At 46.5% G+C, this 15,418-nt stretch overlaps 1 protein-coding gene across 1 annotated transcript in view; it reads right to left on the reverse strand.

The window, feature by feature from the left end:
- PACC1 (proton activated chloride channel 1) overlaps positions 1-13,801 on the reverse strand; it is a 33,528-nt gene extending 19,727 nt beyond the window's left edge. Inside the window, exons 1-2 of the mRNA XM_060090938.1 lie at positions 13,629-13,801; positions 9,155-9,251 (exon numbers count right to left, since the gene is read on the reverse strand). Coding sequence (XP_059946921.1) covers positions 9,155-9,251; positions 13,629-13,664 — 133 coding nt within the window. The 5' untranslated portion in view covers positions 13,665-13,801. The remainder of the gene's footprint in view (positions 1-9,154; positions 9,252-13,628) is intronic.
- Positions 13,802-15,418: the final 1,617 nt, after the last annotated feature.

The following is a 15,418-nucleotide window of genomic DNA, read 5'->3' on the forward strand; positions in this document are numbered from 1 at the left end:
CACATGTAGCTTGGCTACAGGGCCACAGGACCCAAAGTACGGTGGTTTGTGCACAGGGACCTACCCATAGCTGTTTTGCTTGGAAGGCACTCCCAGCCCCCACGGTCCATGTGAGACCACAGGTTCACTTCAAAACATGGCAGGTAAAAGCATATTCACTGTCATGAGCTGCTCATAACTGCAGTGGCAACGGGTTTCAGGTTGCTACATTCTAACGGGGCTTGAAAAGATCACAAGATAAAAGTGAAGGAACTTCAAATGACTGAATTGCTGTGTAACATCTGAATAGAATTTTTAAGAGTTGGTAGGGACCTGAAAGGCTATCTGGTCCAACCCCATTCCTTGTGCAGTGATCCTGGTCTCACAGTCAACAACTGGCACAGAATGAGGGTCCTAGAGTCCTGACTCCTAGCGCATGCTCTTCTGCCACATGACAGTAAACATCAGTCCTTAAGATTCAGTTACTACTGATGATAAAAGAAGATCTGATTGAAAAAACATAACTTCAAAACAAGCAGAACTTTTTTTTTTTTTTTTTTTTTTTGCGGTACGCGGGCCTCTCACTGTTGTGGCCTCTCCCATTGCGGAGCACAGGCTCCAGACGCGCAGGCTCAGCGGCCATGGCTCACGGGCCCAGCCGCTCCGCGGCATGTGGGATCTTCCCAGACCGGGGCACGAACCCGTGTCCCCTGCATCGGCAGGCGGACTCTCAACCACTGCACCACCAGGGAAGCCCCAAGCAGAACATTTTAAGGTAAACTGCATATTACGTCTAGGCTGTACAACATGATGAAGATGAACAATGACAGGCATCTGTGGGCAGGTGTCTCCTCTATCACAGCCAGAACAACATGATTTGAAATGTTCTGCCTTCATGATGCCTTTGGTTAGGGAAAGAGGTGACTTTCTCCCTACTTATTCTCGAAACTTCAAAAAAAAAAAAAAAACTAATTTAAGGCAAAAAGGCAAAAACTTTAAGGCAAAAAACTAATTTAACAAAAAGGTCACATGACAACTGCACAACCTGCATTTGTTTGGCAGGGGTACCTGGACAAATTACTCTCGTGGGAACACGGGCCCAGAGTCTCTTCTGTTTCATTCACAGAAGCCAGGTTTAGCCTCTTCACAGGCCCTTCACTGATCCACAAATTGGCATGTAACGTAAATAAAACACTGTAGAATTGTTTATCATCCACATGTGCTATACGTGACACTCCAATTCTAAAAGTAGACACCGTTTCATTTTACCATTCTTTTAGAAAGGTGCTGGATATTTGAGAAAATGTCCCACGCACTCTGCAGTCAGAAAAACCAAACTCTGGCTTTTTTTGTGGCAAGCAGGATGAATTAAAATTTAAAAGTATACATCCTTTATATATATTTAAAGTTTGTGGCAAGCAGGATTAATTAAAATTTAAAAGTATACATCCTTTATATATATGCAAAGTCACAGTAGTAGAAGAGAAAAATAATGCACAAGATTTTCTTGGGAAAGGTAATTCATGAGTTTTGTAAAACCCATGACAGAATTGCTTCAAAAACCCAAACTTGCCCCAGAATGTAAGTCAGGCCATTAAGAGGATATGTAAAACATTGTGGGACCTTTATTTACAGGAAAGGAAACTGGCTGACTACCGCAACTGTGCAAAACTTTACCTTGCAGAGAACACTGGGCTAAGATGCATTCAGATTGTGAAAAAGAAACGACTTCTTTATCTTTTTTTCTTTTTAGTGATGTGGTGGGTTTGTTTTAATTTTGTTTTGGTTTTCCTGTGAGATATAATTTACATACCATAAAATTTACCTTTTTAAAGTGAATATATTTTGTAGTTTTTAATATATTCACAAGGTGTATAACCATAACCACTATCTAATTACAGAACGTTGTCATTACCCAAAAAGAAACTCCACACCCATTAGTAGTCACTCCACCTTCCTCCTAGTCCCTGGTAACCAGTCATCTATTGGGTTGGCCAAAAGTTTCATTCCGTTTTTTCCATAAGATGGCTCTGGTAGCACTTAGCTGTCCTTAACTTCGTTCAAAACAATTCTGTTAGATTGTATGTGAGAGCTGTCATAACAGCGTGCATTTAAAAAAAGATTTATCAAAATTTGTAAATTTCTGTGTAGCCATTTTAATATTGAAGATAGAAGAAAAAGAGCAACATTTTCAGCATATTATGCTTTATTATTTCAAGAAAGGTAAAAACACAACTGAAATGCAAAAAATGATTTGTGCAGTGTATGGAGAAGGTGCTGTGACTGATTGAACATGTCAAAAGTGGTTTGCAAAGTTTTGTGTTGGAGATTTCTTGCTGGAGGATGCTCCACAGTTGGGTAGACCAGTTGAAGTTGATAGCAATCAAATTGAGGCATTAGTTGAGAACAATCAATGTTATACCATGCTGAAGATAGCTGCTGACACACTCAAAACATCCAAATCAAGTGCTGAAAATCATTTACACCAGCTTGGTTATGTTAATCGCTTTGATGTTTGGGTTCCACATAAGTTGAGCCAAAAAAACCTTCTTGACCATATTTCCACACGCAATTCTCTAACATAATGAAAATGTTCTGCTTTTTTTTTTAAGATTTATTACTTATTTATTTTTGGCTGCATCAGGTCTTAGTTGCAGCATGCGGGCTCTTCGTTGCAGTGCACGGGCTTCTCTCTAGTTGTGGCGTGCGGGTTTTCTCTTCTCTAGTTGTAGCATATAAGCTCCAGGGCACAAGGCCTCTGTAGTTGTGGCGCACGGGTTCCAGAGTGCATGGGCTCTGTAGTTTGCAGCACGCAGGCTCTAGTTGAGGCACACCAGCTCAGTAGTTGCGGCACACGGGTGTAGTTGCCCCGCAGCATGTGGGATCTTAGTTCCCTGACCAGGGATCAAAACTGCGTCCCCTGCATTGTAAGGTGGATTCTTTGCCACTGGACCATGAGGGAAGTCCCAAATGTTCCGTTTTTAAAACAAACTGTGACGGGCGATGAAAAGTGGATACTGTACAATAATGTGGAATGGAAGAGATCATGGGGCAAGCGAAATGAACCACCACCAACCATACCAAAGGCCGGTCTTCATCCAAATAAGGTGATATTGTGTATACAGTGCAATTGGAAGGGAGTCCTCTACTATGAGCTTCTTCTGGAAAACCAAACAATTAATTCCAAAAACTACTGCTCCCAATTAGACCAATTGAAAGCAGAACTCGTGGAAAAGCATCTGGAATTAGTCAATAGAAAACACATAATCTTCCAACAGGATAACGCAAGATGGCATGTTTCTTTGATGACCAAGGAAAAATTGTTACAGTTTGGCTGGGAAGTTCTGATTCATGTGCCGTATTCACCAGACATTGCATCTTCGAATTTCCATTTATTTCGGTCTTTACAAAATTCTCTTAATGGAAAAATTTTCAATTCCCTGGAAGACTGTAAAAGGCACCTAGAACAGTTCCTTGCTCAAAAAGATAAAAAGTTTTGGGAATGTGGAATTATGAAGTTGCCTGAAAAATGGCAGAAGGTAGTGGCACAAAAGGGTGAATACATTGTTCAATAAAGTTCTTGGTGAAAATGAAAAATGTGTCTTTTACTTTTACTTAAAAACTGAAGGCATTTTCTGGCCAACCCAATACTTTCTCTGTCTATAGATTTACCTATTCTAGGAAAGTCACATAAATGGAATCATATAATATGTGACCTTTTGTGTCTGACTTCTTTCACTTTACTTGTTTTCAAGATTCGTCCATGTTGAAGCATGTATCAGCTCTTCATTCCTTTTAATTGCACAATAATATTCCATTCTGTGAACATACTATTTTATTTATCCATTCATCAGTTGATGGACATTTGTGTTGTTTCTACGTTTTGTCTATTACGAGTAATGCTGCTATGAACTTTCATTACAAGTTTTTGTGTGGACATAAGTTTTCATTTCTCTTGTGTATATACCTAAGAGTAGAACTGCTGGGTCATATGGTAACTCCTTTTGAGGAACTGCCAGACTATTTTTCACAGTAGCTGTACCATTTTACATTCCCACAAGCAACATATGGGGGTTCTAATTTCTCTATATCCTCACCAAAACTTGTTAATCATCTTCTTATTGATTGTAGCCATCCTTGTAGGTATGAAGTGGTATCTCACTGTGGTTTAGATTTGCCTTTCCCTGATGACTAATGATGTTGAGCATCTCTTCATGTGTTTATCGGTCATTTGGATATCTTCTTTGAAGAAACATTACTCAGATTCTTTGCCCATTTTTTAACTGGGTTGTCTTTTTATTATTGAGTGTAAGAGTTCTTTATATATTCTAAATACAAGTCCCTTATCAGATATATGATTTGAAAATTTCTCCCATCCTGCGGGCTATCTTTTCACTTTGATAGTACCCTTTGATGCATAAAAGTTTTTCATTTCGATGAGGTCCAATTTACCTATTTTTCCTTTGGTTGCTTATCTTTGTCTATTCTATTAATATACAACTGTTTCCATGGAGAACTGATTGTAATGACTAATTAACTGTTTTCCTCAATGTGATTACATCTCTGATGTAATAAACTGCTTATTCAATTAGCATGTCTGGTCTCATCTCTCCCTTCGAAAAGAATAATAAGTGGTTGTGCTTCCCCTGATAGAGAGGCAACGAACAGACTGAGGCTTTTACCACATTATGGTATGGAATTCATCTCAGAGAGTAACATTGGGAACATAATCCTGGGCGCTAGGTGCTTAACTTGAACCTCAGCTGCTAAATGCTCAGCAGCCTCATACTGTCTTCCTGTCCTGCTACTCTTAGTTCCAGGCCCTGCATTCAACTCCAGCTCCACCTCCTCTTCTGGCCTCCAAGTGTGGACATCCTCCGAGGCTCAGTCTCCATGGCCCTCTCCTGCTCATTCCACATTCTGTGTCTCTGGCTTTCTTCCAGGCCCCTAAACCACCCACTACGGGTCCTCTCTCCAGTCAATCCTATACCTCTCACTGCCTCTAGGTCATCTCTAACCAGACCCACCACATCAACTGAAGCGTGGTGTGTGCACCGCAGACGAGCATCTTCTCTTCCAGCCACCTGCCCCTCTGGACTCTGTCTCTGTATGGTATTATTCTCCCACTCACCTGGCTTCAAACCTCAGAGTCTTCTTTGGTTCTTTCTTCTCCCCCTCCCCTACATCAAAGCAGCCTATCACATCGGCCTTCAGCCTTTGACGTGGCAGTTGTCTCGCTTCACCTTAACCCAGGCCCACAACCTGCCACACTGATCTTCCTAACATGCCCACTTCACTCCTCTTACTGCTCTGCTCCAATCCCTTTAAATACTGCCTGCCCCCTAGAGAAAGTCCAAACCCCAACACTCAAAGCCACCCCCAGGCTGACCCAGCTGAGCTTTCCTACCTCACCTCCCTCTGCTACTCCCACCAACCCTCTGCTCCAACCACTGTACCACCCACCGATTCTGAAACACCCTATTGTCATTCCCATCTCTATGTGTTTGCGCACACACCCCTCCCCGCCGTCCAGCCCTTCTTTTTCACCCATATATCACCCTCCTTCAGATTAATCCCACTTCCTTCACCAACCAGCCCTCCTTCATTCACTCCTGAGGCACCTGTCTCTAGCATTTCTTTGGCCCTCATTCATTCATTCAAGTTGGCTTAATTGAGATGCCTTCCTGCTCCAAATCCCCACCTCCCTCTCCCAGGGTACCAATACACACTGAGCACCTACAGAGGGCCAGGCACTCTACCAGGCACTGGAGTTACAATGGGGGTAGGGAGGGGACAAACCTTTGTGCCTCACAAAACTCAGGGTCAGGGCCTAGGGGCTGACACAATTAACGAAAGAATTATAGTCAATAAATGGACACTCTCAGCTGTGCTAAATGCTACAAAGGAAAAGTACTGAATCCTAGAAAGCAGGTAACAGGGAGAAAAAGACCCCATTAGGTAGCTCAGGGCAGGCTGTGTAGAAGGAGGGCAAGTTCTTCTTTGGGTAACCTGCCTTCTCTCTCCACATGGCCTGAGTTCCCAGAAGTAGGCCATGCCTCACTCACCTTCTTCGTGGTTTTAGCATTGGGCATAAAGGTGAAGGAATCCATGAGTGACTCTGGTGGAGGAAGGGGAGGATTTTGGAACAAGAAAGCATCTCATCCAGGAACAACTGAGCCAGAGTCAGAATACGTTCAGAGACAGCCCTGGGTTCAATTTGAGCCCTGCTACTCTTTAACTCTGAGCACAGTACTTAACCTCTCTGTGCCCCCGGTTTATGTCTATAAACTAGGACTAACCGCCTCCCTCAAGAGGGTGGCTGGGAAGATTATGGGATAAAGTATATAGAAAAAGCCCTACCCAGGCCTAGTAGAGGAAAGCACCTAATCATTGGTGGCTGCTGTCATTACCATTATTTGTATTATTCTTAGGGGACTCAGAGGCAGGAAATGAGCTCTGAAAGTTGTATACCAGGTCATCAAATTCGGGCCAAGTCACTACTGAGACCAGCCAAATGGGCTTCTGAGCACTGGATTGTCTACGGTCTAAACAGGAGATGCGCCCAGGAGAGTTTCCCCAAAAGCAGGGAAGGCTCTTTGCCAGCCAAAGGAACTACCCAAAATTTGCTCTGCCTGAGGTCTGGCTGCCTGCTCTGACTGATTTCAGGCTTTGAGGCCCCAGGAATCTGAGGCAAAAGAGAGGCTGCCAAGGTCGAAGGTCATCATGGCCACTTCCTAATTTGCCTGGCATTTATCTATAAAAGGAAACACAACAGGAAACTTCATCTTTCCAAGTCTGGCCTCCCTCCTCTTCCTGCTGTCACCATCTATTCTCTTCTGACTGGGGGCAAGAGGGCGGTGCAGGGTGCAGTAGGCAGAATAATGGCCCACAAGAGATGTCCACGTCCTACATCTTGGAGCCTACAAATATGTCAAGTTACACGGCAAAGATGGGATCAAAGTTGCTAATCACCTGACCTTAAAACAGGGAAATTATTCTGGATTATCTGGATGGGTCCAATGTAATCACAAGAGCTCTTTAAACATGGAAGAGGGAGGCAGAACGAGGAGATGTGAGAAAGACCTGAAGATAGAAGAAGAGACATGAGCCAAGGAAGGCAGGCAGCCTTGAGAAGCTGGAAAAGGCACTAAAATGGATTTTTTCATGGAGACTCCAGATAGGAATTCGCCTGCCGACACCTTAATTTTAGCCCAGTGAGACCCATTTTGGACTTCTGATCTCCAGGACTCTCAGATAATAAATCTGAGCTGTTTAAGTCACTAGGTTTGTGGTAACTTGTTACACACACAATAGAAACTAACATACAGGGCTTTCGAACAGTTCTCCCTGGGACCTTAGGGCTTCAGAGGCAATGCCTAGAGTCAGAGTGAGGGTAGTCAGGCTACAACCTTTTACACATTGGGCTTTAATAGAAGGATGCTTAAGATATTTTTTAAAAATCACGGGTGCAGTAGAAAGAGTCTGGGGTCAGACAGAGCTTGATCCAGTCTGTCTGCTGACCAGCTACGTGATCTTCCCACACTTCACTTAGCCTCTCTGAGCCTCGGGGCCTCATCTGGAATCATGAGGATGATTGCCTCCCAGGGTTCTTATGAGAATTAAATAGCCAATGGGGATGACAGAGCCTGGCAGTCAGTAAACATTAGCTGCCCTTCCTGCCTCCTTCCTTCTACAAAGTCCTCTCTAAGGTTTAGGCACAATCACAGAATTTCCTATCCCATTCCCCTCCCCTACAAATATGGGAATCCAGAGGAGCAGAAGCCCACCTCCCTCAATCCACCCAAGAAGCTGGAGTCAGGCTGGGACTCCATTCATTCACTCATTCATTCACTCAATGAATCCTTATTGCATGGCCAGGGCTGAATGGGGAGCAAAAGGGACTGTCTCCACCCTGGTGGAGTTTACGGTCTAGTAGAACAGACAGACATTAATCAAATAGTCAGGCAAACACATATACCATCCCATCAGCGACAGCTGCAAGGGAGAGATGTGTAGGCTACGAGTGACGGGGGAGGTGACCTAGCCAGGAGGTCAGAGAAGGCTTCGCAGGGAAAAACTGAGTGAGCTGAGAGCTGAAGGATGATTACGCATTAACAAGGTGACAGACAGAAGAGAATTCCAGGCAGAGGAATAAAACCGCCAAAAGGCCCAGTGGTGGGAGGGAGGCCCAAAGTAAAAGAAGGCCAGTATGGCTGAGGGGCAGTGAAAAAGGGGAAGTAGGGAAGGAAAGAAAAACAAATGACTTTCGGGTTCAACTGGGTAGTGATGGTACCATTCCTGGAAACAGGAGACACTGGTAGAGGGCGAAGCTGGCAGTGGGGAGACCATGAGGTCAATTCTGGACATGTGGAGTTCAGGGGACCTTTGGGACATCCTGGCAGAGCCACCATCTGGGAATCTGGATACACAGGATATGCGAACAGGTAACCTCTGGGCCAGAAATATAACCACGGCAGTCACGTGTGAGCAAACAGTGACTAAAGCAGGGGAGGGGGCCTGAGTGAGGTCACCTGCCAGAGACTGAGAGAAGGGGGCCTCTGAGAAACATTTAACACCCAAGAGCTGGAGGGTAACTGCAAAGGAGGCTGGAAGGAGTGACCTGAGAAGTAAAGTGTTACATCATGGAAGCTAAGGGAGCAGAGTGTATCCGGGATGAAGAAGTGGTTGACAGTATCAAACATTCCTGCAAGGCTCTACAAGACGCCACCTTACTGATGGGACCACCCAGTTGGGCGACAAAACTGGAGAGGCCTGATATCCGGGGATGAGCCCTATCGGAAAATTGCCCAGAGTGCCCTGGGAAGCAACCCAGGTATTAGAGGCTCAACTGCTGACAGTGTCCCTGGGAAAAAGGAACACAAAAACAGAGACCCAAAGTTCTTGTCATTGTGTCCAAAGGCCTGGCCTCAGGATCTGGCTCAAACTAGAGGACAGAAAAGAGCAGATGCCGGCTTGGACACATCCTCTGTCCCAAGGCTGGTTAAATATGTATAGCTCTAAAACGAGGGCAATACTTGAGATCCGACACCAGGCAGGGGCTGCGCCTCCAACACAGGTCCCCAGCTGGCGAGGAGCCTGGACTAGGGCCTCCAGCTGCAGCAGTGGCTCAGCACCGTTGGCCGGCACTTCCACCCCCAGCGCTGAACCCACTTACCTGGTAAGATCCCTGGACCCTGGACTTTGACCGCCTCCTTTTCCCGCTCGTCTGCCTGCTCTGAGTTCTCAACCACCTGATCCAACTCCTCACTCAGCTAAAGGGAGAAACAAAGAGGGCAAGGAAGTCAGCTACATCAGCTTTGCTTTTCTGGACTAGAATAAGAAAGCAGAAGGTGTTTCTCACTTAACTGTCATCAAAAAAAAAAAGAAAGAAATCACATGATATAGGGTATGTTATACCAATTCTACAGATTAGTACACTGAAGCTCAGAAAATTCAAATAACTTCTATGTGTTAGTTTCCCAGGCTGCGGTAACAAAGCACCACAAACTGGCTGGCTTAAAATAACAGGAATTTATTCCCTCACAGTTAGGGAGACTAGAAAGCTGAAATCAAGGTGATGGCAAGGTTGGTTCCTTCCAAGGGCTGTGAGGGAGAACGTTTTCCATGCCTCTCTTCCAGTTCCAGATAATGGCCAGCAACCCTGGGTGTTCCTTGCTTGTAGATGCATCCCATCTCCGATCTCTGCCTCCATCTTCACACGGAGTCTCTGTGTCTCCACATGGTCAATCTTCTTATAAGGACATCATTCATACTGGGTTAGGGCCCATTCTACTTCAGCATGACTGCGTCTTAACTAAATACATCTGCAATGACCCTATTTCCAAATAAGGTCACTTTCTGAGGTGCTGGGGGTTAGGACTTTAACATACCTTTTTGGGGAAGACAATTCAACCCACAATACTCTCCATGGCCACAGAGTGAAGAGCAAAATCCAAGTTAGTCTAGTTCCAAAACCCATGGTCTTAATCACTTCCCAAAGAAGGAGGAAATGCAAGCTTAGAATCTGCTGAGGGAGCAGAGGGAACAGAAGTTGATGTCAGAGCTAAAGTCCACCAACTCAGGCTGCAAATGGCAGGACAAAGTAGGGAGGGCAGACCAGCCAGAGACAGGTGCTAATTAGTAGCCTAATAGCAGGCAACCTCCACCTCACTTCATCAGAGTTCTCACCTGCCAAATGGGGACAATGATACAATGATAACCAACAAGGTTCCACAGCATTAAGGAGAAAAGCAAGAAACACCAAGACCAGAGTTTAGAGGAGGACCTATCACTGGATTGGGAGGTGAGGGAGGGGATAGACTTCTCAAGTATTTTCTTAGGCTCACAGGGTCAACACTTAAGGTCGCAGGACATCATTAAAAATTCATCTCTGGGCTTCCCTGGTGGCGCAGTGGTTGAGAGTCTGCCTGCCAATGCAGGGGACATGGGTTCGTGCCCTGGTCTGGGAAGATCCCACATGCCGTGGAGCAACTAGGCCCGTGTGCCACAACTACTGAGCCTGCGCGTCTGGAGCTTGTGCTCCGCAACAAGAGAGGCCGCGATAGTGAGAGGCCCGCGCACCGCGATGAAGAGTGGCCCCCGCTTGCCGCAACTGGAGAAAGCCCACGCACAGAAACGAAGACCCAACACAGCCATGAATAAATGAATGAATGAATGAATGAATGAATTTAAAAAAAAATTCATCTCTAAGAAACTTGAGTTAAAACAAAGCTCTTACATATCTAATATTCTTCCATCTCCTTCTCCATGCCTCTGCTCCTGCCCTTTATTTATTTATTTTTAACATCTTTATTGGCGTATAATTGCTTTACATTGTTGTGTTAGTTTCTGCTTTATAACAAAGTGAATCATCTATACATATACATATACCCCCATATCCCCTCCCTCTTGCGTCTCCCTCCCACCCTCCCTATCCCACCCCTCTAGGTGGTCACAAAGCACCGAGATGATCTCCCTGTGCTATGCAGCTGCTTCCCACTAGCTATCTATTTTACATTTGGTAGTGTGTAAGTCCATGCCACTCTCTCACTTCACCCCAATTTACCCTTCCCCCTCCCCGTGTCCTCAAATCCATTCTCTACGTCTGTGTCTTTATTGCTCCTCCCCTTTAGAATCAGGTAAAGCCTCTAGTTTAAAGCCCTGAAGCCCAAAAGAAAAGAAAACCAACACGTGAAAGATGACACCATGAAACACAGGCCCACAGTGGGAAGGAACACAGATCAAGAGGTCTCCAGGGCTCTTTCCCTTTTGCTGGCCAAAGAGCAAGGAGGATGTTCGTCCTGGGAAGGCACAGCGTTCTCTGATCCAAGCCTCGCACAGGTTCAGCCTAACCCTAACACACTCCTAACCTAGTTCCCCTGCTGACTACCTCCAGCCATAATAAACCCACCTCCTTGCCTGACCCTGGCCAAATTCTCAAATGCCCCATCCTGCAAAACCAAAATCTCCCCCCAGCAAAGAAACCTAACTCGGAGCTAGGTCCACTCTCAGAATGACCCATACAAGAAAGATTCAGGAGGCCTCCTTCTTCTGAAGAAGGTGAGAGACAGGGACTTCAGAATGGTCCACTAAAGAAAGTAAGGGGAGGGGTCCTTCCAGTGTCTTCCACCAACGGAAACTGAATCCACCCTTGGCCTTACCCCTGCAAGCAGGATAACTGCCTATATTTTAATAAACATTTTAGGAGCCCTGCTAGGTAAGGAGATAATGCAGGTTGCGTGTGAATGGTGAGGGACATGGTCCTGTAAACCAGGACCCCAAAGCTCCCCAGAAGCAGGAGATGCCCACACCCTGTTAATAAGAACTAGCATTCACTGAGGGGTCAAGACTGCCAGGCACTGAGCTGAGCACTTTCACAGACCAACTCATCTAATCCTCAGAGCCCTGTGAGATAGGGACTATCATTACCTTCATTTTGCAGATGAAGAAACTTGAGGCTCAGAGAAGTTAAGTAACTTGACAAAAGTCACACAAATGGCAAGAGGTGAGGCAGGATAGGAATGCGGGCTTTTTGACTTAAAAGTCCTAGTATCTACCCACTATGCTCTATTCCCTACAAACCTGAAAACTTTCAGAGTCAAGGAAAGACACAACTCATTTCCCAGGATTCCCCCACTGCCTCGGGTACAGAATCTAGGGGCCACAGAATCCACAGCACTGGTTAAAATCCATCAGGCTCCTTTTGGACAAAGGAAATGGTAGAAGAAATACAGAAATTTGTCCCAAGTCAGATTCTAGCCCAGATCCCACACTACAAAATGGCAAGCCTCAGGCAAATCTCATCTGCCTTCAACTTGGCTTCCCCTTCTACTACGGGGCTAAGGCATCTGCTTTATATACTCCACACAGTATCATTTACAAAGGGAGAAATGTACATCAATATTGATCAGTATTGATCAAGACAGCAGCAGTTCACATGAGAAGGACTGGCAGAATGATAGACTCATCTGGGAAGTGAGACCCCTATGGAGCATGTGAGATTTGAGATCCCTCTTGCACAATGGGGGGAATTTTAACCAAAGGAGTTTGAGAAGGGGTTAAAGAAGAAGAAATGGTGTGAGCATAGGCATAGCAGGCAGGAGCACGTTTTTAATTGGTGAATTTCCAGTGTGGCCAGAACCTAGGTGGGTGAGGAGATGACGAAGGTTAACAGAAGATACGGCTGCAGGGCTGTGAAAGCTTGTAAGAAGTTTGGACTGTTCTGGGTAGACCAACGGCAGCATCAGGTATATATAAAAAGGAATGCTCGTGGATCAAGGCAGGGCCCCCGAAAGAATCTGCCCAGCATGGGAGACACCAAAGGGAGAGTTGGTTAGAGCAGACTTGGGGACACAAACCTGAGGATTGAGGATATGGAACTGCCTGAACTTGCCAAGGGAGGGAAGAGAACTAGAAATGACCAAGGTTTGGGACCTTAGAGGAGGAGAAGGAGAGCAGTTCACCAGTGTCAGTAAGTCAGCAGGAGGAGCTGGTCTGAGGGAAGAGCTGGAACGGCACCCTGCAGCGCAGGACAGACAAGAATGAGACAAAGAACTGGAAAGTAAGAGTTACAGTCGTGGGAGGAGGTGAAAGTGGAGAGAGAAACGGAACGGGGCGAGAAGCAGCTCTGTCGGTGAAAGCACATTTTCAAAGTTGGTTGGCCATCAAAACGAGCTGTAATTATCCCTATCGTTAGCAGCTGCAGGGGCCACGAGGCCTTGGGCGTGGAGGGGGCTGATGCCCACCGCGCCTCTGCCCAGCTGGGAGGAAGGCGCGGGTGCTTCCACTTGTTGCAAAGAACCTCGGCGTGGAGGGCGGCGGGGTCGGGGGGAGTCCGCCCGGCGGACCGCGCTGCTGCCTGGGTCGGACGAGGCTTTAATCATTCACCTGATGGTTAAGGGTCGAGACTCCGGAGGCCGCGGCTCCATCCTTCTGCCAAGCGAAGGCAGCATCCGGAGGAGGCTAGGCGTCCCGCTTCCTTCCTGCTCCGCCGCAGCTCAGCACGCGGGGACCCCTCCTCCGAAGCACTCACCGCTACTTGGAGGCGGGCTCTGCCCGCCCGGACGCCCCCCACAGCCCAGCCGCCCAGACCCCCGGGACCCGCTCTGCCTCACAGGAAAATTTGCTTTCGCCCCGCCCCTGCCTTGTACCTCTTGGTAGGATGTGGAGAGCTCCTGGCGGATCATGGCACTGACCGGACCTAAGGCAAACCTGAGCCCGCTGCGATCCCCGGGAAGCAGCTAGGCGAGCACCGCGGCTGCAGCGCCGAGATCTGCCGGCTCTCCGAGGCGAAACCGGTTCGCAGGAGCGGCTTCGAGACAAGGCGGGGCGCACTCGGCGCATGCGCCTCGCCCCCGCCGCCGCTGGAGCCGCGAATGGGTTGCTGGGAAATGTAGTTCTGGGCGTGAGGGCCCCACTCCGCATTCCCGGGGTAGCGAAGCCTTTGAGTTATCCAGAGCCAGGCTTAACCCGCACGTTAGACGCACGTGCTTTCCTCTTCTCTTACTTCCTCTCTTTATTGGAGGGGGAAGGACCGAGAAAATGAGTGGAAAGTGGAACAAGGGGGCCAAGTCAGACAGGTAGGAGATCCTAATCTATAACTGAAAGAGGAAGCTTGGCCTTGTAGTTTATAACCATAGTAAATATCTGGAGAGCATTTTATATGTTACAAAGCACGTTCATGCCCATTATGCCTTTCATCCTGCGAGGAACCCTGTAAAGAGGGCATTTTTCTCTGTTTTACAGGTGAGGAAACTGAGGTACCTTGTTTCAGAAGGGATGGGGAGAAAGCCATGAACAAGTGAAGATTATTTAATCTAGGAACAGACGACAAAATCCAAGTTCTTTCCATTATTCCTGGGGCAGACACTTGGAGTCAGGACCTCTAGATTCTTGTTCTGGCTCTGCCCTTCTCCCACAGGTCTTGTAATACTCTGAGCCATCCTCTGTTCACCTTAGAATGCAGCTGCTAAACCCTGCCCTGCTTCACAGGTCCTTATTTGAGCCAGAACAGGTCATGCAGCAAAACCCAAAGGTGCTGTTCACAGTAGCAAAAGCCTCCTGCCCTGAATGTGGTGGAAAATTGGGTGTTTGCCCTGTGGCAGGGTGGACTCACATCATCCCCTCTTCCCGCTGCCTGAACAGCTGTTCTGTGTGGCTGCCCTGGGCTGCTTAGTAGTGAAGCAGATAGAGGTTGCCTATGCCTTGGTGAATGCTGCTCTGTGTTCCGGGCAGCTGCAACTCTGTAAACCCCTGCACTCAGGGCCTCTTCCCTCCTCAGTGGTAACCACAGTAGCACCAACCACATCAGAGCAGCCTGGACCTTCAGAGTGTTAGTACTGGGAGGCCTCCACCACCTCTTCTGACCACCCTACCCCAGCCCAGACCCTCTGCTCTCACATCTATTAAATGGGACAATATATATAGCACCTAACACATAGTAGGCATTCAGCAAATGCTTGTTAAATTTATGAATGGAACACTTATTCCATCCATTTCAGTTAACAGTTGCTTACCAAAACAAATAAACAACAACAAACTCATTAAATTACTTACTGCTTTACTACAAGGGAGGTTGATAGAACAAGTCACACAATCATAGAAATTTAGAACTAGAAGGAACCAGAGAAATCTAGTCCAGCCCTATCATTTCTCTCTACTCTTTGTTGGTATGACCAAACTGGAAAATTATGGGCTCCCACATTTGAAGGAGATACTGAGAAATACAATATCTGACATGGTTTAACAAATACAATGTGCCAGGCACTGGGATATAGACAAGAATAGGGTACTCCAAGGTCCTTGCTCTTGTGACTCTTCCATGCTAGAGTCGAGAAACAGACCTTGAACATGTTAATAGAATTTTCTGTACTTGCTGTCCCCAAGTCCTCTCCTCCCATTTCCACATGAGCACACAACAATCAGGCTTTTATGTTCTCCA

Source organism: Mesoplodon densirostris, chromosome 2 (genome assembly GCF_025265405.1).
Source record: "Mesoplodon densirostris isolate mMesDen1 chromosome 2, mMesDen1 primary haplotype, whole genome shotgun sequence".
NCBI lineage: Eukaryota > Metazoa > Chordata > Mammalia > Artiodactyla > Ziphiidae > Mesoplodon > Mesoplodon densirostris.